The sequence below is a fragment of the Pseudophryne corroboree genome, chromosome 7 (assembly GCF_028390025.1).
Source record: "Pseudophryne corroboree isolate aPseCor3 chromosome 7, aPseCor3.hap2, whole genome shotgun sequence".
In the NCBI taxonomy this organism is placed as follows: Eukaryota; Metazoa; Chordata; class Amphibia; order Anura; family Myobatrachidae; genus Pseudophryne; species Pseudophryne corroboree.
The window spans coordinates 20841004-20865895 of record NC_086450.1 but is presented as its reverse complement, the minus strand read 5'-3'; the positions used below and the strand labels follow the sequence as shown (position 1 = coordinate 20865895).

General features: G+C 43.9%; 1 protein-coding gene and 1 pseudogene across 7 annotated transcripts in view; one reads left to right on the top strand and one right to left on the bottom strand.

Annotated features, from left to right (window-relative positions):
• Positions 1-2396: 2396 nt before the first annotated feature.
• The window catches only part of GULP1 (GULP PTB domain containing engulfment adaptor 1), a 498186-nt gene continuing 475690 nt past the window's right edge, over positions 2397-24892 (bottom strand). For 6 of the 7 annotated variants that reach the window (XM_063932726.1, XM_063932723.1, XM_063932728.1 and 3 more), the window contains one exon: positions 2397-7391. In XM_063932726.1, coding sequence (XP_063788796.1) covers positions 7320-7391 — 72 coding nt within the window. In that variant the 3' untranslated portion in view covers positions 2397-7319. Of the gene's footprint in view, positions 7392-7467; positions 7618-24892 lie in introns of those variants that run through there. The other variant, XM_063932725.1, reaches the window with a different exon arrangement.
• On the top strand, positions 16342-16461 carry LOC134947208 (5S ribosomal RNA; annotated as a pseudogene).

Sequence of the window (24892 nt, the reverse complement as noted above, 5' to 3'; positions counted from 1 at the left end):
GGCACCATTTATTTTATTAATCCATTCTTCAGGCAGCCGGTTGCATTTGCGCAAAACACTTTTAACACATCATTTATTATATTACGACCCTGAAAACAATCCAACTTACAGTACAAAATGTGCCTTTACAAGACCAAGGTAACCCTGGAGGTTCGGCTATCTTGCTATCCAGAACTGGGCTTATCCGTCTGGCGGAAAAGTCCGCTCTGGAAAGCCAAACAGTTCATAGGATTCTCCACAACATATGGACAGTGAGTTCAGACTATAAATCATCAAGGTTTCAGATACATAAGTTGCCTTTAATTCAGCTTATGCAAGTGCATCTAGTGTTTAATAAAATATCTTATATTACACTGCATTTGCATCTTTGTTCTCTATAGCAGAGGTTCCCAAACGCAAGGCACCCCAACGCTCCAGGTTTCAAGTTTATCCATGCTTGGCCACAGGTGACTGAATTAGTATCTCAGTCAGTTTGATTTTTGCTGAGCCATGGATATACTTAAAACTTGGGGTGCCTTGAGGACAGCGTTTGGGAACCTCTGCTCTATAGCAATATGTTTGCTGGCATACTTAATATTATTCTTATTATTGATTTGTAAGATGCCACAGTGCATAGGAGAGCCAGGTAGTTGGAAAAACAGAGAACACATAAATAGGGACATACAAGGAAGACAAAATAAAATAGATGTGACAACAGAGGGTATGGGGGGCCCTGCTAATGATAGCATCCCCCACTTTGTTGTATGACAGTTGTAGTAGTGCTATGAAAGTTCGCCATTTTTGCAGTAGTTTATTTACAAATTTGTGCAACTGAGAATGGTCATCCTGAATGACTGTATCCTTTTTACATTTTGGAGTTTTATGCTGACATATGTCACCAGAGATTTATTTTCTTTTTATTCCAAGTACAATTTGTTCTGTATAAATAATATATAGCTGCCAAAAGACAGTGAAACACGTTAGAGGCCAACCTCCGGAACTTGTGCACAGCTAGGAATTATTGTGGGACTACACTTGGACATTTGCAACTACTGTACAAGGAACACCAGCAATAGCCTCTGTGGACAAAAGGAATATCCATCTACAAATGCGTTGAGTTCCATTGCCTTGACTTGGACCATCACTACAGTAGACAAACCCAAAGATATCCACAGGACTGGTAACTATACCAAAAACACTGAATAAACCCAAAAGGCGTTTCTTCGACATACAAACTGTCCATTCCCTATACTGGCTTAATATTGTACCTTGAACAACTAATATAATACATCTGACCAGAGATTGGCAAAAGGTCCTATTTTAAGTGTCTATACAGTATGTATTTTATGGATATTTTTTAATTAATGTTTGCTCATTAATAAATTGTATGATATTCTTGATAGCACCTTTCTGTGTTTATAATAGCTGTTACATTTTTTTTATATTTAAGTTGTGTTGCATTTATGAGATCGACTATTTTAGAAAACCAGCTCTGATAATAGCGCCTGAACATATATCTAATTATATTATTTTATTTTTTTGCAGTAGTAAAATGAATGCACATTTATTTATTTAAAACTAATTATACTTTTCATGTAAAAATATTTTGCCCAGAATAAATAAGTGTTAATCTGTACTCCAATAATGCATACTATAACTAGACTTTAGAAAAGTGTTACTTAAGGAACTTAATAACCATAAGTAGTTTTTGGATCTTACTAGCCATATAATAGTTTAAAAGTGTGTAGGAAAAATAAAAAGCATATAACCTCCCCCAACCACCCACTTTAATATTGTCAATAATGATACAGACCAGATAAAATTAAATAAAAACATCCAGCACCCGTGTCACTGGTTTAGCCTTCCTGGGTCAGTTAATCTGTACTCATGGTTAGTAAAGAAAACACGCTGTCTGTTTTATCGGGTTCACTATGGCTGGCCGGCGGTCGGGCTCCCGGCGACCAGCATCCCGGCGCCGGGAGCCCGACCGCCGGCTTACCGACAGCGTGGCGAGCGCAAATGAGCCCCTTGCGGGCTCGCTGCGCTCGCCACGCTACGGGCACGGTGGCGCGACACTATTTTATTCTCCCTCTATGGGGGTTGTGGACCCCCACGAGGGAAAATAAGTGTCGGTATGCCGGCTGTCGGGCTCCCGGCGCCGGTATACTGAGCGCCGGGAGCCCGACCGCCGGCATACAGAAGACCACCCGTTTTATCTAATATGTAGATTATTAATTTACCTGACCATTCATGGAGAGGTAGACAAGGTTTTTTTTTAATGTTTTATTTAATTGAATTATACCACACTTTAAATATTAAAAAACTTTTAATTTACTTGAAAAAAATAAAATACTGATATATAGCAATCGTTTATGAGTTATTGAATATTAAAATAAAGAAATAAACCATACACAATATACTTGGAAATGTTTGTAACTTTATTTAGTGAGATACTTAGAATTAATATAATCTGAAACATCAAAACATGACTTATTTGACAGATAAATGCAGTTTAGCACAATTTGTCCTCCAGTCCCATATTAGTTCCAGTCTCCTGAATATATATACTGTTAATACTGACCACGTTGGCTGCCGGAACACATGAAACTGTACATTAATGCGTCAGCATGTGCAAATTGTGAATATATTGCTGTGTTACGGTTTCTAGTAAACGAACACTAAATATGCAAATTATGTTTTTTTTTTTATTTATGTTTAAAGTACAATAAAATACAAATCCTATTTGTAAAAAAAAGCCATCGCCATGGCTACTTAATCATTCCCATAATACAAATTCCAAAATACTGTATGACACAATTTATAAAGACTTCTTAAGTGACAATAAGATACAGACAATCTAGTTACTAATGTATGATATTTTGTTGTAACAGAAACAGGGAACTATATATACAGCATTGATGAACAAGTTAAAAAATAGTAAAATGTCTAATCGCATTTAAAACTATGATTATTTTAAGTGAATTTCAAATTTTGTACAGCAATGCGTCACTAATCTATTCTCTTTAATTAGCAAGTTAATTACAGTACTTGTAACTGAAAGTAACCATGCATCTGTACTGTACATGTTCCTGCATGTACGCATCTCCTCAAGAAAAATGGCTACCATGCACAGACATAGTCATGTGATGGCAGAGGGGGGTGGATGACGTGCAGACAGAGCTCAGAGGGGGTGTTTCAGTACATCATGTGCAGTGTGACTGTGGTTGCCATGCTAACCCAAAATCTTCAATCAGCTTGATGGGAAAATTAAGGGAAAATTGCAGACACCAATTTTCTTCTCTTACGTTAAAAACTCCCCTGATTTATCCATTAGAGTGCTGCTTCAGAATATTTGTTCTGGGAGTATAACATGCATTGTTGTGCTTACAACTGCTAATGCTAAAACATCAAGACACAGAGGATTCTAGTGGGTTATAGAACTCTATAGAAGTAAAATAAGCTAGCCCAGTCAGGTAAATTGGTGAATGGGTCATACAGAAATATAACTGCTTTTCACAATGCGTTTGATCAGGCAAGAAGATGTACAGTATGAGCAATCTATGACTGATATGAACATACTGCATCCGGTAAAATGTTCTACCTGGAAAGCAACATAATCTTGCTAAAAATGCTGCTGACTACTTTACGCTGGTTGAAGACTCAACACCTCTGCAAACCATTCAATTTCTGGGGTGCAAATCTAATCAGCTCCCATGACAGGGTCACACGCTACGTGGTGGTAGAATATGCCCATATTTCACACGTAAACTAGAACATGTAATATTACAGACTAGAATACCTCCTAACTGTCCCGATTCCAGCGCAATTAAGACACTGTCCCACATGTGGGTCGCAGTGTGCCGCGCGCAGGGGAAGGCAGCTGTGGGAGGCTTAGATCACCCGCTGCTCTGCAAAACAGCAAGTGAAAACAGTATGCGCACGGCATCTATTGAATGCTGGGAGGGGAGTAAGGGGCTGCCCGGCTGCTAGGGGAACACTGGGCACGCCCCCAAAAGGCTGGAAAATGGATCCTTTTGACGAGACCACGCCCACTCGGGGTGAGGAAACACCCTTTCTGACCAAGGCCACTCCCCCTTACCGAGTCGCGCACGGCTCCGCCACGCGATGGTCCTGACTCCCTTCACACAAAACTTGGGAGGTATGGATTAGTATTCAATTATGTATACTGGCTTCTTTACATTCATTTTGGACTCTGATCTTGGGATGTCAAATACAGATGTGTCCTTATACTCTTAGGGGGGATTTCAAATGTTTGAAAAGTCGGTTGGGTGTTTTTTCCCCCCCCTGTCTATTAGGTAGGAAAAACCAGACACCCAACTGACTTTTCAAAGAATTGAATCTCCCCCTTAGTGTTTATACGCTATACGGCGTCAGAAGCCCGGCGTGGCTGAGCCGCTCTGGGAGGTGTAGTGTATAGTCTTTTACTTTAAAGTTTGTGCATGTTAGACACATTGAAGCTAGAGACACTGGGTGCGACTGTAGCTGCACAGGAATTAGTTACAAACACGTACAAAGTCGCAGAGGAATCACAACAGAACTTGATACGAGAAAAAGTCACAATCGTAGCACTTCGTACACAGCGCAAATGTCACAGTATAACAGAATAGTTCTGTGCGATGCTTTTGTATTTGTGTGTGTGTGTGTGTGTGGGGGGGGGGGGGGGGGTCAGACTGACATGCGGGGTGGGCTAGCCCTGTGCTGGGCGTCCCCCCGCATGTCAGGGAAGATGATCGTAGCTGTGCTAAATTTAGCACAGCTACGATCAACTCGGAATGACCCCCATTGTCTTGTTTTACAAGTGTTCAGTGTATTTATAACTTTTATTGGTTCGCTATATCATAAAATGAAAGCTTTGAAACAAATGTATTTTGCAACTGAGATTAAGGACAAGTCTCTAAATTAATTACAGACTAGAGCTGTGTTCTCTAGCTGTGCCGTAAAATGATTTATTTAATATAATTTACTGGGGAGATTGCAGACCTTAAAATGAGCAATGGCCCAACGTACAGTATTCATTAAATATGCAGTGTGAAAATTCAATATTGCGGAATACTATATAAAGTTGATTACATTTATTGTTTTGTCATGGTATACTTTGTTTTGGGATACGTTCAGGCATGCGGCGGTCAGAACGGTGGCGGACAAAACGTGGCCAAAAAACCGGCGCTGGAATACTGCAACTTCAGTAGAAATGAGACGGCATGCGCACAGCGTCTATTCAGTGGAGATAGAGGGAGAGAGGGCATGCCAGCGGCTCACACCCCCTTTAGTGACCAAAACGGGGGCGTGGCTGGCGATCGTGGCACTGCCGCGAGGCCTACCCCTTTCATTTAGGCCATGCCCCCTTTTCGGACAGATGCGCGCAGGAGTCCCTCTTCTTCAGTTGGCAATGTTGGGAGGTTTGCCAGGACTCCGTTCAGATCAAATCTCCTCGGGAGATCCGGACCAGGTTTTGATCAGTTCAGATCCATAAAATGTGGGTGCATTTGGATTTCTGGAGAACCGAACCACACTCTAATTTAAACTATACAAGACATAAATAGAATAATATGGGGTCTATTTACTAAGCTTTGGAGAGAAATAAAGTGGATGGGGATAAAGTACCAGCCAACTAGATCCCAACAGACATGTCATGGGCTATGTTTGAGAAATGAAGTTAGGAACTGATTGGCTGCTACTTTATCTCTCTCCTAGTAAATAGACCCGTATGACACTTAGGCAAGCAGCAGGAAAGCTTTCTATGCCTAACTGTTAGACCTATAATAGTATTAAAATAAAAAGTACAATTCTGTGATTATCTAAAAAAAAAAAAAAAAAAAATCAATGGGGTACTGCATATTCAATTGGTGTCGAAACTGCCGTCTTGTCGGAAAAACGTCAGTTTTCGACTTTTTCAGGTCGGAAGGGGTTCCGACCTATTCAATCTCCGGCTTTTTGTTTCGACAAGTCGGGGAATTCGACTTGTCAGAAAGCACGTGGATCGGCGGAATAGCCGCCGATCCACGTGCTTCTGTCGGAAACGGGACCAAATTCGACAGGTTTTGGTCCAGTTTCCGCCAAACTCAATCCGACTTAAAAAAAAAAGTCGGATTGAGCAGGGCGTCCCCCCGGCCAGGCTCCTCACTCCCGGCAGCGCACCCCGGCCCCTGAATACAGCACCCCCGCCGCGGCTGACAGCTCGCCCCGCCGCCGCTGACAGCTCCCCCCAGCTGCCGCTGACAGCGCACCTGGCAGACACTGACAGCAGCAGCAGGACGGGATACCGGAAACGGCCAAATCCAACAGTCGGATTTGGCCGCTCATTGAATAGGGCTCAATTGAATAGGGTAATTGAATATACACCAATATCACATAGTTAAGCTGCCCAAACCCTGTATTACCTATTTTACTTGTTCACTAATATTAAAAATGAATTCATAAAGAATGTATTTGTTTATAAATGTGTGCAGTTTCCTATGAGAATAAACCATATCAAATCCTACGATTTCCATGATTCGTTTTATCATGTATACTTGTATAAAAGCACGTCTGACACTTGTGTATATACTGTACAAAACATTTTCACGTATGGCCAATAAGCACAAGAGGCTAGGTGCACGTAGCATAAACAAATGAATGTTTTCTATATTACAAGGCAATATTGCTAGCTGTAGGGGAGTAGCTATGAATGACAATATCCAAATCTTCAGATGCATATCGTATTCATTCTGGGATGATTTTGCAGATTTCTTCCTGATTCCGAAATTACTCCTAAAACTTTTAAATGATACCCACAAAAAGGTGGCGGTACTATGCGCCGCTGAGTACAAACAGAAAAAAACAGTATCTTCCCCCGGTAGAAAAATGTTGTAATAATATTTACAGAGAGACAATGACTTAAGAACATGAAGGCAACCTCAAACAAAACCATTGGTCATAAAACCACATGTGCGAATCTGAGTAAGCTCTGTTTAAATCAGTAAAAATGTATACAAATAGGTACTATGGTTGGTAGTAGAGATTATTGACCCAGCATCATCATTTTGTGACTTTTAGCACAGAAATGTGCCGGAACAAACAATCAAACCATAAATGGGCATCATAACAGTATTTGTGGAATAGAATTCATTATTCTGCATAGGAAAAAAAGTTAATAGTTCTCCACATATCATGTGCCATCTCCCGGTTAAGTTTTTGTTGTCGATAATCGGTCTCCTCTATTGAACTTCAAAAATAGTATCTCTGTTCTAATGTAACAAATTTGAAAAAATATCTTCATCCTTTGGCACCCAAGGTAAAATAAAGCAGTAAAGTCCCACAGTTTTCCAGTATTCTTCGTCTTAGCTTTTTTCGTCAACCGGATCAAGACAGAACACAGTCCCTTCCACAGTTAGTCCCATTTTGAACCCCTCCTGTGAAAGAGACATACAGTCAGTGGATTGCTGATTGAACACAGGTAAAGAAAACATACCCTATGTAACTTTGAAGTCTATGGTGCTCTTTGAAAGCTACACATTACACAAGGTAAAATGGAAAATACTTGTATGACTATACATATTTAATCCCATTTGTTCATTCGCTCCCATTGTCTATTTCACTTAGCTCCTTTTCTCTTAAGCAACGTAATTATCTTTTTTTCTGTTGAGAAATGAAATACAGTAAATCACCACAGTACCTTAAACATATGTTCATTCATTAAAAAAGTTAAATTCTACATTTCATATTATCTGAGATAATAATGATTATTGTCATTGACGAGTCAGGCAATACAGTGATCCATAGTGGGGAAAACAGAGCATAAATAAAACCGTAGTATACAAGGTAGGATCATTCCTCCTAAAGTGATCCAATTTTAATTACTTTTTTACCTTAGGTTTGACAATTTGTTATCCTCACTGTATACTAAATGGAGCATCAAAGCTGTCTACAAATCTTGAATGTTTACATTTTAATCTCATGTAGCTTTTGAGCTCTAGCGGTTTGAAAATATAAAAAAATCTACAAATTTTGGCACTTGTGAGCACACAAAAACCTAATTTGCTCAGGCCAAGATTAAAATATTTTTAGAAACCAAGAAAAACTAAACATTTTGTTCAGAACATAACACACTTTAATATGATATAACACATGACTGGGTGTAAGGAAGACAACCTTTCAAGGCCACAGACTGAAACATTTAAAAACAGATCTCTAGGAAAACATTTGTTTAACCTTTTTTAAAAACTTTGTGTTTATTCTCTGATGTTTTAAGATTGTCCATATAAAATTTTGCGTTTTAATCTCAATGAGATTTTCTATTTTTTATTTATTTTATTAGTCATTTTTGTTTATAGAAACATGTAGAACTTTCTGATTTGACACTACAGTATATTGCGGCAAAATATTACAAACTGACCTGCTTGTCAATCTTACTAGCGGCACTGTATGTTTTCAGAATCTGGCATTAATAATGTCTTATACCTTAGAAGCAGTGACATATAAGGATCTATTCAATTAAAACTTGGGATTTTTTAAATTGAAAAAAATAATAAAAATAAAAAAATTAATAATAATAATAATAATAATAATAATTTACATTATATTATAAATATAAAAGCTGGAATATCCAGGACTCTGGTGTTGGTAGGGACTTGGCATTGCATGCATTGGCAATGCAGGGATTTGGCAAATAGGGAGTTATGACCATGGCAAGCTATCACTTCTCTAGTATGGTTTAGAAAATGGAGGGGAACAACATACATTTGGTTTCAATGGGCAACAGCACTATTTTTTTATTTCACTAGTTTTGATAAGTGCTGGACCTCAGTCTTATCAGTTAAGTTTAGTAGCACCTAAATCTGGGAGCAACTAAGTTGGGTTTTACAATTTGCTCAGCTACATCCTAAAATCTATGTCTTAGCAGGTGGCGGTGGTACACATTCTGTTTGTGTGCACCACCACTCATCAGGTTGCTAAATTAATGATAAGTGGAGAAAAGTTAAGGGATTATACTGTACATGAGAGACTACGAAGTGTGATTAGCAAAACTAATATGTACTCCCTCGAATCCACAGCGCCATCTACATGAATGTCCTGTGACCAAGCTGAATAGCGAAACGTACGTCAGGCACGTCCAACTGTGACGTGTTGTGCACATGTGACCAGAATAGCCGGCCCTGGCCAGCCCGTCTGTCAGGATACATCAGGTAAACCGCGGCGCTACCGCTGTGCCTCCATAAATCATCGCAATCTTTTGGAGGCTCAAGTGGCATATTCAAGAATGCACTAACAACGCAGAAATGACTACCAACTAACAGGGCATTTTGGTATTGTATGAACCACGACATTTATGTTAACTACTTCACTTTTTTCTGGTCAGTATGGTTATGTTCTTTTGCGACATATGACTTCCCAATATATACAGTGTAGCAAACACACAGTCTATTTCTAATGGTAATAAAACATGTAACAAAGGGTTTTCTTGGATCACTCCCTAATACAATTGTTACCTACTACTTGTGTGATACACAATGACTTATTGTTCACTGTATATACTCACAGTGTACTAGATACAACATATGCTTTCCGGATGGTATATACCGACAGGATATTACACGCAATACATGTTTTCTGGATTACCTGTTAATGGAGAGCACGAGTGCTCATTTGTGAGACATAGGACAATCTGTATATATAGTGCAACATGTGCACAGCTAAATTCTGACAGTAAACAACAAAAAAAATAGGAATTTAATACCTACCGGTAATTCCTTTTATCGTAGCCTGTAGTGGATACTGTGGATCTGTACTTTAGTACCATGGGGTATAGATCGGGTCCACTGGAGCCTGGCACTTTAAAACCTTTAGTGTGTGTATGTGTGTGCTGGCTCCTCCCCTCTATGCCCCTCCTACCAGACTCAGTCTAGGAAACTGTACCCAAGGAGACGGACATACCACGAGAGAAGAAAACAGGTACAATAGCGGTGAGGCACTAAGCCAACACACAACCATAAATGAAAGAAGGATGCTAACCAAAACAGAGGATAGCAACACCAATCTAACCAATATAGCAAAGCTAACCCAACAACAAATCGGGACCGCAACAGCAGGCCAACCAAACACTTACTCAGGTAAGCAGGAATCGAAGCACTGAGGTAGGTGTCCAGTATTCACTATGGAATACGAGAAAAGGAATTACTGGTAGGTATTAAATTTCTATTTTCTCTTACGTCCTAGTGGATACTGGGGATCTGTACTTTAGTACCATGGGGAAGTCCCAAAGCTCACAAACGGGTGGGAGAGTGCTGAGAACCCTGTAACACCGCCTGACCAAACTGAAGGTCATCGCTGGCCAAGCTGTCGAACTGATAGAACTTAACAAAGTGTTCGAACCAGACCAAGTAGCAGCTCGGCACAACTGTAAAGACCGAGACACCCCGGGCAGCCGACCAGGAAGAGCCCACAGATCTTGTCGAGTGGGCCTGAATACACGTTGGCAAAGGCAGAGCCACCAAAGTATAAGCTTGTGGAATGGTCAACCTGAGCCAATGAGCAATTAATTGCTTAGAAGATGAATGACCAATCTTGGTGGCATCATAAAGGACAAACAGTGAGTCAGATTTCCGATGATGAGTAGTCCGTTTGACATAAATCTTCAGAGCCCTCACCACATCCAAGGACTCTGGACCAACGGAGGCGTCAGTAACACCGGAACCACAATGGGTTGATTCACATGAAAAGCAGACACCACTTTTGGCAAAAACTGTGGTCAGGTCCTAAGTTCCGCCCTGCCTTCATGAAAAATCAAATAAGGGCTGACACGTCTGGCAGACGCCAATGCTAATAACATCACTGTCTTCCAGGTGAGAAATTTAAACTCCACCCTAAGTAAGGGTTCAAACCAGTGTGCTAGAAGAAAGGAAATAACCACATTGAGATCCCACAGAGCCGTGGGAGGTACAAAGGGGCGGTTACATATGAAGAACTTCTTATAGGAAAGTTTGTACTACCGGCAACATGGCAAGATGTTTCTGGAAGAGAGGCCGAAATCTGGACTTTGATAGAGCGTAAGCGTAGGCCCAGATCCACTCCCGCTTGCAGGAAAAGTAGAAAGCAACCCTTTCTAAATTCCCCGGGAGAAACCTTTCTTCTTTCACACCACGAAACATACTTTTTCCAGATACGATAATGTTTAGACATAACCATCTTTCTGGCCTGGACCATGGTGGAAATAACCCGGGAGGGAAGACTTTTTCTAGCTAGAATCTCCCTCTCAACTTCCAAGCCATTAAACGTAGCCACTGTAAGTCTGGATAGAAGAACGGACCTAGTCGAAGACGATCCCTTTGAAGCGGTAGAGGCCAGGGATCCTCCAGAGCCATGGTTAGGAGGTCCGAGTACCACGCCCGTCGAGGTCAATCCAGGGCAATTAGACTTACTTGAACGCTTTCCCTTCTTAGTCTTTTTAGAACCCTTGGGATTATCGGTAGAGGAGGGAACAAGTATACAAACTGGTACGTCCATGGTGTCATCAGCACATCCACTGCTACAGCCTGCGGGTCCCTCGTTCTGGAACAGTAACGGCATAGCTTCTTGTTGAGACAAGAAGCCATCAGATCTATCTGCGGACAGCCCCGCCAGTGAATTAACTGTTGAAACACCTGGGGATGTAGGGCCCATTCCCCCAGGTGGAGGTCATGTCTGCTGAGGAAGTCCGCTTCCCAGTTGACCACTCCTGGAATGAATATGGCTGAGATGGCCCTTGCGTTGGCCTCTGCCCAGACAAGTATTCCTGACATGTCTCACTTCGCCGCTCTGCTTTTTGTTCCCCCTTGTCGGTTTATGCACGCCACCACCGTGGCGTTGTCTGATTGAACATGAATCGCCTGATCCTTCAGGAGATGGGAAGCCTACAGAAGAGCACTGTAAATTGCCCTGAATTCCAGGATGTTTATCGGCAGAGCATATTCCTGAACTGACAACATCCCCTGGAACTGGGCCCCAACCCCTGGCATCCGTTGTCAGTAGAATTGGATATGTAATATTGAAATTCCTGCCTTCTACCAGGTGAGGAACTTGTAGCCATCATAACAGAGAAATCCGAGCTTTCGGAAATAAGGTCACTTCCTGATGCATGTGAAGGTGAGACGCCGACCATTTGTCCAGCAGATCCATCTGAAATAGCCGGGCATGAAATCTGCCATATTGGATTGCCTTGTCTATCGGAAGAAACACCTTTTGAGCCACCGTATCCATTATCATTTCCAGGAACTGAAGATGTTGGGTTGGTTCCAGGTGAGATTTCTGGAAATTTAGGATCCACCTATAATCCGTAAGTAGACGAGAAGTCAGATTGATGCTGTGAATAGACGCTCCCTGGACATAGCCTATATCAGGAGATCGTCCAAGTAGGGGACTATGTTGACTCCCATCATGCGCAGTTGCAGCATAATCTCTGCCATGACTTTGGTGAAGACCCTCGGAGCTGTGGACAGGCCAAAGGGCAAAGCCTGAAACTGGAAGTGGCCATCCAAGATGGCGAACCTGAAGTAAGCCCAATGAGGGGGCCACATGGGAATGTGTAGGTAAGCATCCTTGACATCTAGGGATACAAGGAATTCCCCCTCCTCCAGACCGGACACCACTGCCCGCAGGGATCCCATCTTGAATTTGAACATCCTCAGATATGGGTTTAGAGACTTCAGGTTCAAGATGGGTCGCACCGAACCATGTGGTTTTGGAACGACAAAAAGACTGGAGTAAAAACCCTTGTTGCGTAACGGAGGAGGTACTGGAACCACCACCCCTGTCCGCAAAACTTTTTGAATAGCCTCTTGCAAGGTAGCTTTTGCTGCGGGAAAACTGGAATGCCTGATTTGTAAAATCTGTAAGGAGGAAGTGCTTGAAATTCCAGCCGGTATCCCTGGGAAATGAGATCCTTCATCCAAGGATCCCAGCAGGACTTCGCCCACACATGGGCAAAGTGTTGAGGGTGAGCACCCACCGGAAAGTCACCTTGCTGCTGGGGCCAACAGTCACGTGGAAGGCTTAGCGGAAAGGGATCCGGTGGTCTGGTCCAGGGAGGCAGCAGCCGCAGATTTACAGGACTTACCACAAGATCCTCTGAGAGTGGTGGAGACCCCTCGGCCCCTGCCTCTGTACCTTGCTACACGAAAGGACTGCAAGGAGTGTCCTGTGTAAGACCGTCTAGCAGGTAGCGTAGCCAACAGCAGATAGGTAGACTTACCCGCCGTTGCCTGGGAGATCCATTTATTTAATTCGTCTCCAAACAAGGCATGACCTGTAAAGGGAAGATTTTCTACACCCTTTTTGGAATCAGCGTCCACTGACCATTGACGTAACCATAGAGCTCTGCATGCCGAAACTGCCATAGTATAATGCGGCAATTTATCTTACAGAATTCTTTTATAGCCTCGCTCATAAAATTCGCAGCATCCTGTATATGTTGCAGCAGAGTAATAACCTCATCCCGGGGCAGAGAGTCTAAACCATCAATAACTGTATCAGACCACTTGACTACCGCCCTGGAAATCCACCCACAAACAATTGTGGGGCGCTGTGCAATGCCTGCTGCCGTATAAATTCCCTTGAGAGTGGTCTCAATTTTACGGTCAGCCGGCTCTTTTAGGGATATAGCCCCTGGCACCGGCAGTACCAATTTCTTAGACAGTCTGGATACAGACGGATCGACTGGCGGGGAGTTTTCCCATACCTTCCTGTCTTCAGCTGGGAGGGGAAAGTAGCTAAGAACCTCTGAGGAATTTTAGATTTCTTATCAAGGTTTAACTATGCTTCCCTGGACAGGGAGTTTAATTCTTTAGACACAGGAAACGTGGCTGAGGTCTTAGGTCTAACATTAAAGTACAACTCCTCATCCGGTTCTGCTTCCTGATCTGGCATGTGAAGAACCTCTCTTACAGCATAAATGAGGGCCTCCACCCCAGGGGACAGAGAGCTGTCCTCATCCATATCATCATCATCATCATCTACATCAGGCTGATCAGAATCAGACTGGAGCAGCCGTGGCAGTGAGCGCCTATGTGAAACCAAGAGAGGGCGCTGAGAAGCCTTTCTGGTATCTGCTGCTTTAGCCATACAATCAATAGACTGTTTCAATACCTGTCTCTCCATTTTAGCTGCAGCTAATTCTGAATTTACATTCTGAATCATGCTTTTAAAATGATCTAACCAGTCAGGTGCCTGTGACCTGTGTCCCTGTGGAGATAAGGAACATTGTTCACACATGAGGGACCCCGCAGAAGAAGGGATAGTTACAAGCAGCACACATAACCATGTCCACAGACATACTGTATTCAACTGTAGTACAGCGCAGCTCACTGAAACACCTCCACACAGACCCTAGAGAGCCCCAGGAGTGACACTGAGGGACGGAGACTAGCACACAAACACAGCAGCACAGTGTGTGGAAATATGTGCATCACCTTATAGAAGTGCAGTGGTGCTACCGCTGGTGAGCTCCCCCCCTGCTATGACCCCTGGTAACAATACAGAGTCTGTAACAGTGTGGGTCCCTGGAGGTGCAGCGTGCATGCAGCCTTGATGATCCGCAGCAGCAGGAAATGGCGCCTTCCCGACTCTGGACCCGCAACTGGCCATGTGAACATGAAATATACATAACAGTACACACAAAGCCTTGATTGACAGTGAGCACTGCAGGGCATGAGCCCCGAGCCAGTGTACTCCGCAGCTGGCCCTGCAGCTCGTGGCCCGTGACATACCGCCAAAACCGCACCAGGGACCCGCTAACCAGGACCCCGGTGTTAACACTCACCACACCTATCGATCTTCTGCATCTGTTAGAAGGTGGCGGCTAGCTGCTGGCGTGGGCACACATACACTAACGGTGTGATCAGCACCTCAGGAGCTCAGTGTCCTGTCAGTTGGGATTATGAACCATTAACCCTCAGGAGGTTGGTTCGGTCCCCCCTCTAAGTCCCATGAAGCAGGTAGCCTGGCTGCCAACTAAGACTACCTGAAAATAACTAACTAAAATAAAAAATAAAGGAGACTCTGCGGAGCTCTAGAGAAATGCACCCGGCTCCTTGGGCACATTTTTCTAAAATGAGTCCGGTAGGAGGGGCATTGAGGGGAGGAGCCAGCACACACACACTAAAGGTGTTTAAAGTGCCAGGCTACAGTGGACCTGATCTATACCCCATGGTACTAAAGTACAGATCCCCAGTATCCACTAGGACGCAAGAGAAATCTATTGGATGCAATATATGCTTTGTTTGGGTTACCTTTGACTATATGGTAGGTTCATTAAACCCCCCTCCCCCTCCCCACTTTTGTTTACGTCAGTAAAGAGAACTGTCTCTACAATATACTTGGCTGCATTGCACCACCTATGTTGTTGAACTCAAGTGATATATGTTCTTGATGCGTACCCTGGGCATCTTATATCGGTATTATACCTGCGTCTATATTTTGAACACACACTGTGGGTATCATATGCCTGCCTTATACCCTTGCTGTACTGAATACCATACCCTGTACACTAATGGTAGTACTAAATAAGAGGATTTCTTAGAATACATCACCACACTACTATATACTGTATATGGAATTGTGTGCCTTTTACTTCTACAACTACATAAGAGCGTGACCTATATCAGACAAGTCCTGCAATGCTCAGGACTTATGTGACGGTCATTGAACACTTGATAGCTCTGACAGCTCTACTTCATCTTTCTTCTAACTTGTTGTCGGTGCCTCACTCTCTCATTCTCCATCCTAGACCATTTGCTATGATGGAAGAAAAGCAGAAGTGAGACACCACAAGCACATACAGGGACTTTTTTTTAAATCCTCCCTGTACACCTATGATCTGCGATATCTGTTCTGCGATATCATTCATATCTTTCATTGTGTATGCACCAACGATGACTGATGTGCGGCCCCGCGCTCGTTCACTGTTGGTACCGGGTCGCTTATGCATGTAGGCCAATATGGCATGTAGGGCTATGGGGCATGGTGACGGGGGGAGTGAAGACACTTCACTCCACCTGTCACCCCCCCCACCCCCGCCAGGGCATCCGTCAGGCTTTGGGCACCTTGGCAGCATATCCGTCAGTGTGTAGGACCAGTGTGTGGGGCAGTTCAACCTCATCATTAATGGGCTTTATACAGTAAGTGACATTAGTGCATAAATTAATTGTAAAAAATATTTTGTGATATCAAATATTTCAACGTGAGTCTACATGTGAGACTCCCGTAATCATTTTTTTTAATTTCTTGATCTTTTTGATTATTTTGACCTTTATCACTGTCCATATGAACACATTTGGCTTCGTCCAAAAATATCGCTCACAAAATCTGACTGACTAATAGGGGTACCCTAGTCCTTGCGGCCATACCCCACTGGAGATGTCCAATCTCATCTGATCTTGGAAGCTACGCAGTGGAGGGCCGGGTCAGTACTTGGATGGGAGACCTCATAGGAATACCCAGGTACTGCAATTCACTACTGTTTGCCATCTATAGATACCACCGAGAGCGAGCATCACAGAGAAAGCCAGTACTGGAAGTATTACAGTGTGACCTATGATTTAAATCCCTGCAACATCTTTTTCGAAAGGGATACATGCATGACAAATGATGGTCATGATCTCTCAGTACATGGATACCATTTAAAAAGCCGTAGCCAGATTAAGGGGGGGATAAAGGGCATACTGTACCCTGGGCCCCCCTTTGACAGGGGCCCCCCTGGCCAGAGCACACTGACATCACTAGCTTTCCCTCTTAAGCAGCAGCAGAACCAGCAGCCAGAATGTGAACAGGACAGTATGCAGTGCAGGCAAAGACACAGGGATATCATGTATCATGAGCTACCGACGGAGCTTTCTGACCAGAGGAGAGATAGAAGGGTGGAGAGAGCTGTGACACAGGGATTCCAGCTTCTCCTCCTCCCCACCTGGGTGTCTGGGGCCTGTGTAACCTGTTATGCAACTAAATCATTTGGGTGTAGAGATAGAGACACACACACACACACACACACACAGTCCTCCTGAGTCCTGTCCCAATGTGTAAGTAGTACAGAGGCTGCTGCTATTCTTGCATGTGACAAAATACGTTATTTTATTTTTCTATGTATATTTTAAGGTTAAGTTGTTTTTGTTCCACTACAAGAAAAGTTTATAAAATAGTTGTCTTTCAATTACGTGGAGCTATAAACAGTACCCAGGCATTATTAAACTATTAGTTAAAACTTATATACACTATTGGTTTAAATTTAATATACACAATCTATACCTCCCACCATGACCCATTCCAGAGAGACAAAATGCTCTCTACCTGGACTTCCTTCTTAATTTATGACTACAATCACCTGTATTGAAACACCTTTCTTATCAATTAAATAGTTCAACACAGGTGATGCCAATCATATATTAAGTGGGAAGTCCAGGTAGAGATTATTCTGTCCCTCCTGGAACGGGACATGTTGGGAGGTATGCACAATTTAATCTACATCCCCCACCTTCCATCGGGGCCCTCCTGTCTTAAGTGCCCCGGGCACCCCCAAGGCTTAATCCGGCCCTGCTAACTACCATAAATCCAGTTTATTTATTATCATAGCCTTGAAGCTATTACAACCGTATACTTTTGCGTATATATTTTTTGCTGTGCTTTTAGTAATAAAAAAGGATACTGTTGGTACTCCCTATTTTTAATGCATAACTATTAAAATTGTATATTTTATCTGCTTCTTGTATTTGAACTAATAAGTCCATCTGTACATGAGTGCTTCCTTCTGTGTTTCACCTTGTACTCACTGACTCTGGGTAGCACCGCTGATACTCACCACATATACACTAAATAGACAATAACATGTCTCAAAGTGTATGGTCACCAAAATGAGAAGTAAATTCTTTAATGGAAATCAGTTTTCAGAGGACTATTAATACATACAAACACATTGGGGGGAATTGAATTGAATTGTTTGAAAAGTCGGTTGGGTGTCTGTTAGATAGGAAAAAACAGACACCAAACTGACTTCTCAAACAATTGAATACCGCCCATTATCTCAAGCCAGTGCTGCTTCCCGTACACTTCAACTTTGCTTAATTGGCAGTCATGTGACTAAAGGCTAGATGTTGGGGTTTCTGCTTCCAAATGTACATGGCGACCTTTTATTTGACAGTTTGGCCATCCCAACTAAGAGGCACGTAGGGTGGAATTATATTGTTTTATGGGCGGCGCTAATTAATAAGTGCCCAATGGTGCAATTCAATTGTTCCGGGCCCCCATTAATCAGCGCACTCGTCATGTCCAAATAGACCGGCTTCAGCTGTGTATGTTGGCATAACCTGCTATACTCCTGGGTAGGAAACCACTGAGTTTTGCACATTTCTGCCACCTCAGAAAGCTGCAAGCAGAAATGTGTACTCAGTATACCGACAGTGGTATCCCGTCCATTAGAATCCCGACAGCCCCCCATTAAGCCCCCTAACCATCACCTTTTCCCTACCCTAACTCTCCCTTGTGGGTGCCAAACCCTAACCCTCCCCGGTGGTTGCTTTCTCTAACATTCCCCGGAGGTAACCTAAACCTAACCCCGCTTGGTGCCTAACCCTAAACTCACTTTCTATGTGCCTAACCCTAGCCTTCTGTCCCTGGTCCCTAACCTTCCCGTGGCTGCACTCAAACCCTAACCCCCCTTCTGCTGCCTAAACCTAACAACCCCCCACACACACTCCGTGCGGCAGGACGGCAGCGCGTCCCACTGTCCTAACGATCGGGATACTGGTTGTCGGTGTTTTGAGGCCAGCATTCCGCCCAACACCAGGTTTGTGTCCTCCCTCTGGATTCCGGCGTTTGTATATCGACCGCTGGGATCCTGTACGTCGGGAAGGTAACTGCTTCCCGGCAGTGGAAAGGGGGGAACATAAAAAACAAGGAAAAGGGAAACCTAACTAGCCTTCGGAATTGAGCTACCATAATTGCTGCAAAAAGAGAAGTGCAGCACATGCAATCGCCACCCGTGTGACGGATCCTAAACAGTATAAACACGGTTACAGTGTAAATGCACTGTGAACAATACAGCATTAGAAAATCTCAGTTTAACAATAAAATAATCATTACCATGTAGCAAAAAGTCTTAGGACCGGAGGCAAGAGACTAAGGGCACGATTTACTCAGCACGGGGTTTGCTGGGGGTTGTTAAAAAAAAAAAAGCAGATACTCTCGTAGGACTGAATAGGGTCTTTCTGATTGGTCAGTAGTTTATTACTTGCACTATCTCCTTCTTGGTCTTCAGTACATCATTAATTTTATGTTTTTTTATGTTTTTGTTATATTACTTTATGGAAGGGGTTTTTTGTTTTTTTGGGTTTGTGATACTTCTTTCAACTGCTCTACCATGCTGTTCTACTTCATCTTTTCCAGGGTGAGATGTATGAATCTTAAAAATGCAATAAACCTCCAAAAACTGCCAATGTCTGAGGTTTACTGCAATGCATGGGAGCCTCGTGTGTAGTAAAAAGGCCAGCGGCAGATATTGGAGATATGTACTAAAGTGACACGGCATAGCAGCCCCCATGGGATTCTGTGGGGCTTCAGTTATTATTAGTATGCAACAATTACACATACGGTATTTGATAAATTATATGTAAGGCTTTATGTGATCCTGCTGTTGACTTGGAAGGTTCATTATTGCTTCAAATCAATAAAAAATAACTTAATGAGCAGCCCAATAGTATCAGAAACTCAAGTGCAACCTTTAACCTTCAACCTTTGTCTCCTGCTACATTTACCCACAATGCTAACAACACCATTAATCTATTGCATATTATCTTTACAGAGGGATTCAAAATAATTACCATGGGCTCACATTTTTTTGCTCCATATAAATCATATAGGCAAAGACAACAGCATGGCCCACTTGGTACCCAATTAAAATGCAATTTGTAGAGAAAGGTTTAGTCATACAGCCCATGCAGATAAATGGTCTGGTGGAATGTCAGTTACATATGGCACAGTGATCTCAGTGGAGTGCGGTATGTAAAAGAGGTTCCCAGGTCGCACACAGCGATGACACTACCAGTATACATGCTGCTAAAGCCTTCTGTCACTGAGCCAATTCTTCAGTTCAGCTGCAGCCAAGGGATGCCATAAGAATGCTAAGCATGTGTAATGTGAAATGAAATAATGTGTTTTGGACTGCCTACAGACACAAATAATTAGTGCGGCTTGGTCTATAGTACAACATTCCTACTCTGCCCAGGAGGCCACACTCCCACAGCAGCAAAGGCCAAAGAGCTGTACATTGCCGCATTCATTCTACACTATGTAACAGCACACAGCAAATCCACTACACTATGGGGGTCATTCCGAGTTGTTCGCTCGTTTTTAGCAGCCGTGCAAACGCTATGCCGCCTCCCATTGGGAGTGTATTTTAGCTTAGCAGAAGGGCGAACGCAAGGATCGCAGAGCGGCGACAATTTTTTTGTGTGCAGTTTTAGAATAGCTCAATACCTACTCAGCGCTTGCGATCACTTCAGACTGTTCAGTTCCTGTTTTGACGTCACGAACACGCCCTGCGTTCGCCCAGCCACGCCTGCATTTTTCTTGATACGCCTGCGTTTTTCCTAACACTGAAAACGGTCAGTTGACACCCAGAAACGCCCACTTCTTGTCAATCACTCTGCGGCAAGCAGTGCGACTGAAAAGCTTCGCTAGACCTTGTGTGAGACTACATAGTTCTTTGTAATAGTACGACGTGCGTGCGCATTGCGCCGCATGCGCAGAAGTGCCATTTTTTTCCCTCATCGCTGCACAGCGAATGAATGCAGCTAGCGATCAACTTGGAATGACCACCTATATGTCAGGGGTGGAGAACCTTTTATCTACCAAGGGCAATTTGGATATTTATAAAATCCTTTCGGGGGCCATACAAAAATTATCAACTTAAAAATTAGCCTGCCCTTCAGTAGTTATGCCCCTTAGTGGTACTGTGGGCAAAAAATGGGTGTTGTCAATTATAATGGGACGTGATACACATATGCCCCCAGTAGTGCAGTGCCAGATACACATATGCCGCCACAGTGCCAGATACACAAATGCCCCACAGTGCCAGATACATATTACCCCACAGTGCCAGGTACACATTGCTCCACAGTGCCAGATACACATTACCCCACAGTGCCAGATACATATTACCCCACAGTGCCAGATACACATTGCTCCACAGTGCCAGATACACATTGCTCCACAGTGCCAGATAAACATTACCCCACAGTGCCAGATACACATTACCCCATAGTGCCAGATACACATTGCCCCATAGTGCCAGATACACACTGCCCCACAGTGCCAGATACATATTACCCCACAGTGCCAGATACACATTGCCCCATAGTGCCACATACACATTGCCCCATAGTGCCAGATACACATTGCCCCACAGTGCCAGATACACATTGCTCCACAGTGCCACATACATATTACCCCACAGTGCCAGATACACATTGCTCCACAGTGCCACATACATATTACCCCACAGTGCCAGATACACATTGCTCCACAGTGCCAGATACACATTACCCCACAGTGCCAGATACATATTACCCCACAGTGCCAGATACACATTACCCCACAGTGCCAGATACATATTACCCCACAGTGCTAGATACACATTACCCCACAGTGCCAGATACATATTACCCCACAGTGCCAGATACACATTGCTCCACAGTGCCAGATACACATTGCCCCACAGTGCCAGATACACATTGCCCCATAGTGCCAGATACACATTGCCCCATAGTGCCAGATACACACTGCCCCACAGTGCCAGATACATATTACCCCACAGTGCCAGATACACATTGCCCCATAGTGCCAGATATACATTGCCCCACAGTGCCAGATACACATTGCCCCACAGTGCCAGATACACATTGCCCCACAGTGCCAGATACACATTGCCCCACAGTGCCAGATACACATTGCCCCACAGTGCCAGATACACATTGCCCCACACATGCCCCCCACCCCACTGTGATGCTCACCGCTGCTGCTGCTGTGCGTGTCAGGGGAGGAGAGCGCAGCATGCGCCTCTCCTGCCCCTTAGTACTCAGTCCGGCTGTGGCGGTGTGTCTCAGCTGTCAGGGGCCGGGCAGGGAGGAGAGTGCAGCTATGTCGGGTGGCGGCAGTGGCATGTAGGACCTCAAACCAGCCGCCGGTTCGTGATGCAATCATAGCTCACGGATTTTAGCGGCGGCTCCTGATTGGCTGCCGGTTGGCTCACAAGCTTTGATTGTCTCACGAACCGGTGGCTGGTTTGAGATCCTACATACCGCTGCCGCCGGACACAGCTGCGCTCTCCTCCCTGCCCTGACAGCTGAGACACGCCACCGCCGGACTGATCACAGAGGGGAAGGAGTGGCGCGCGCTGCGCTCTCCTCCCTTGAAACACAGCAGCAGGCCGGAACAAGTGGCTTTGCGGGCCTTATACGGCCAGCAGGCCGGAGGTTCCCCACCCCTGCTATATGTGGTCAAAAAATTTATAAAAATAATCTTTAATAATATCAGTACATATGTAAGTAGCAAGGGTTCGGTAGGTGTAATCGGTGACAAAATCCTCCCTTCCTGCAGCCTAACCCTAACCTCCCATCTAAGTGCCTAACCTTAACCCTTCCCCGATGATGCCTAAACCTAACTCCTAAACCCGCAGCCTATCCCTAACCCTCCCCCCTTAGTGCCTAACCCGAACCCCCCTGGGTGGGGCCTAACAATAATCCGCCTTCCGCCAGCCTAACCCTTCCTCCCACAGACTAACCCTAACCTCCCTCGGGAGGTGTCTAAACCTACCCCCATCCCCTCCGGCCCTAACCTGCCCGCTATACTTATGGTCAAGCTGCCGACTGTTGGTATTCCAGCTTCGGTCTCCTGACCCTGTTGAGATTCTGGTGTCGGCATTCTGAAGAGTGTCAGAATTCCCACTGCCGGGATCCCGACAGTTTTTATCTGAACCGCATCCCAGTTGGAATATTGCATTTTCACTCTTGTTTCTACTTGCATTTTTGTAGCAAATTAACACCAGTGATTATGAGGCTAAACATCATCATCATTAATATTCTTTCACTCAGCAGCTGTAACTTAGGTTGCTGTTAAAAGAAATACATTTTTTTTTAACCTTGAAGATGTATTTAGGAAACACCGAATACGCTTCTCCTGGCACGGAACGTAGATAGTTAATTCTGGCGCAAAAACAATTATGTACTATCAAGCAACTGGTAATGGTAACATACTGTAAATAATTAGACAATATGTCAGTGCTGCTACATTCTGCCTAATAATATACAGTACTAAGTCAAATTACACAGATGTTTCTTAAGCTAGTTTGACAATTCTGGGAAAATCCTCGGAGTTTTGATGTCTCCCTTCTGTGAGATAACGCAAATTTATAAAAACATAGTACTGAGGAAATATCCCGACCGACGCGTTTCACAAGATAACTTCCAGTATGTGTGCTGAGAAAATACTCTTGTGGTTTCTGACAATGAAATACATGAAAACTATTACAATGTTTCACAGTAGGGAGAGATAAGGAGTAATAAAGTCTGGGATGCCATTTATGTGTCTATATAATATGATAATTGCAGGAGAATGATAACATAGGATACCTCATAGAATGTACTGTTATACCATTAAAATAAACCACACAGACCTTGTCAGGAGCTAAACAGTTTTTTTCTTTTTAAACACCTGAATCTTCTATACTCTTTACACTGGCGCACACAGGGAGGGTTTCAGATTACCCATAAACCTCCCAGTGATGGTTTGGTTTCACTGTCTGTCCTTAGACTGGCTGCAGTGTGGGGGTGTGGTCAATATAAGCCCCATCCCACGTATCCCTGCAAATCATCGCATTACGCCTTGAGGGGATGGGTAACTCTCATCGTTGGGCCCTGCCCCCTCACGGCATAATACCACGATTTATGGGGATTTGTGTTTCTAGAATAAATGGTTTTTAGTCTGAAGTATTGAGTACAACTGATATGCCTGATGTTCTTTGATTCCAAAGCCGGCCCTAACCAATTTGATGCCTGGTGCCCCCTAGCGCTGACGCTAGTTCCGCCTCTGACCCAGCACAGCACCGATCACCCAGCAGCACAGATCACAGCAGCAAACAGAAACACCCATAGCAATTCTCATTTTGGTGCCCTGCACTATCAACAGCATATCAAAATAAGAATTTACTCACCAGTAATTCTATTTCTCGTAGTCCGTAGTGGATGCTGGGAACTCCGTAAGGACCATGGGGAATAGACGGGCTCCGCAGGAGACTGGGCACTCTAAAAGAAAGATTAGGTACTATCTGGTGTGCACTGGCTCCTCCCTCTATGCCCCTTCTCCAGACCTCAGTTAAGGAAACTGTGCCCGGAAGAGCTGACACAACAAGGAAAGGATTTGGAATCCCGGGTAAGACTCATACCAGCCACACCAATCACACTGTACAACTTGTGATAACCATACCCAGTTAACAGTATGAACAATAACTGAGCCTCATTCAACGGATGGCTCATAACAATAACCCTTCAGTTAAGCAATAACTATATACATGTATTGCAGAGAGTCCGCACCTGGGACGGGCGCCCAGCATCCACTACGGACTACGAGAAATAGAATTACCGCTGAGTAAATTCTTATTTTCTCTGACGTCCTAGTGGATGCTGGGAACTCCGTAAGGACCATGGGGATTATACCAAAGCTCCCAAACGGGCGGGAGAGTGCGGATGACTCTGCAGCACCGCATGAGCAAACTCAAGGTCCTCCTCAGCCAGGGTATCAAACTTGTAGAACTTAGCAAATTTGTTTGACCCGACCAAGTAGCAGCTCGGCAAAGCTGTAAAGCCGAGACCCCTCGGGCAGCCGCCCAAGAAGAGCCCAC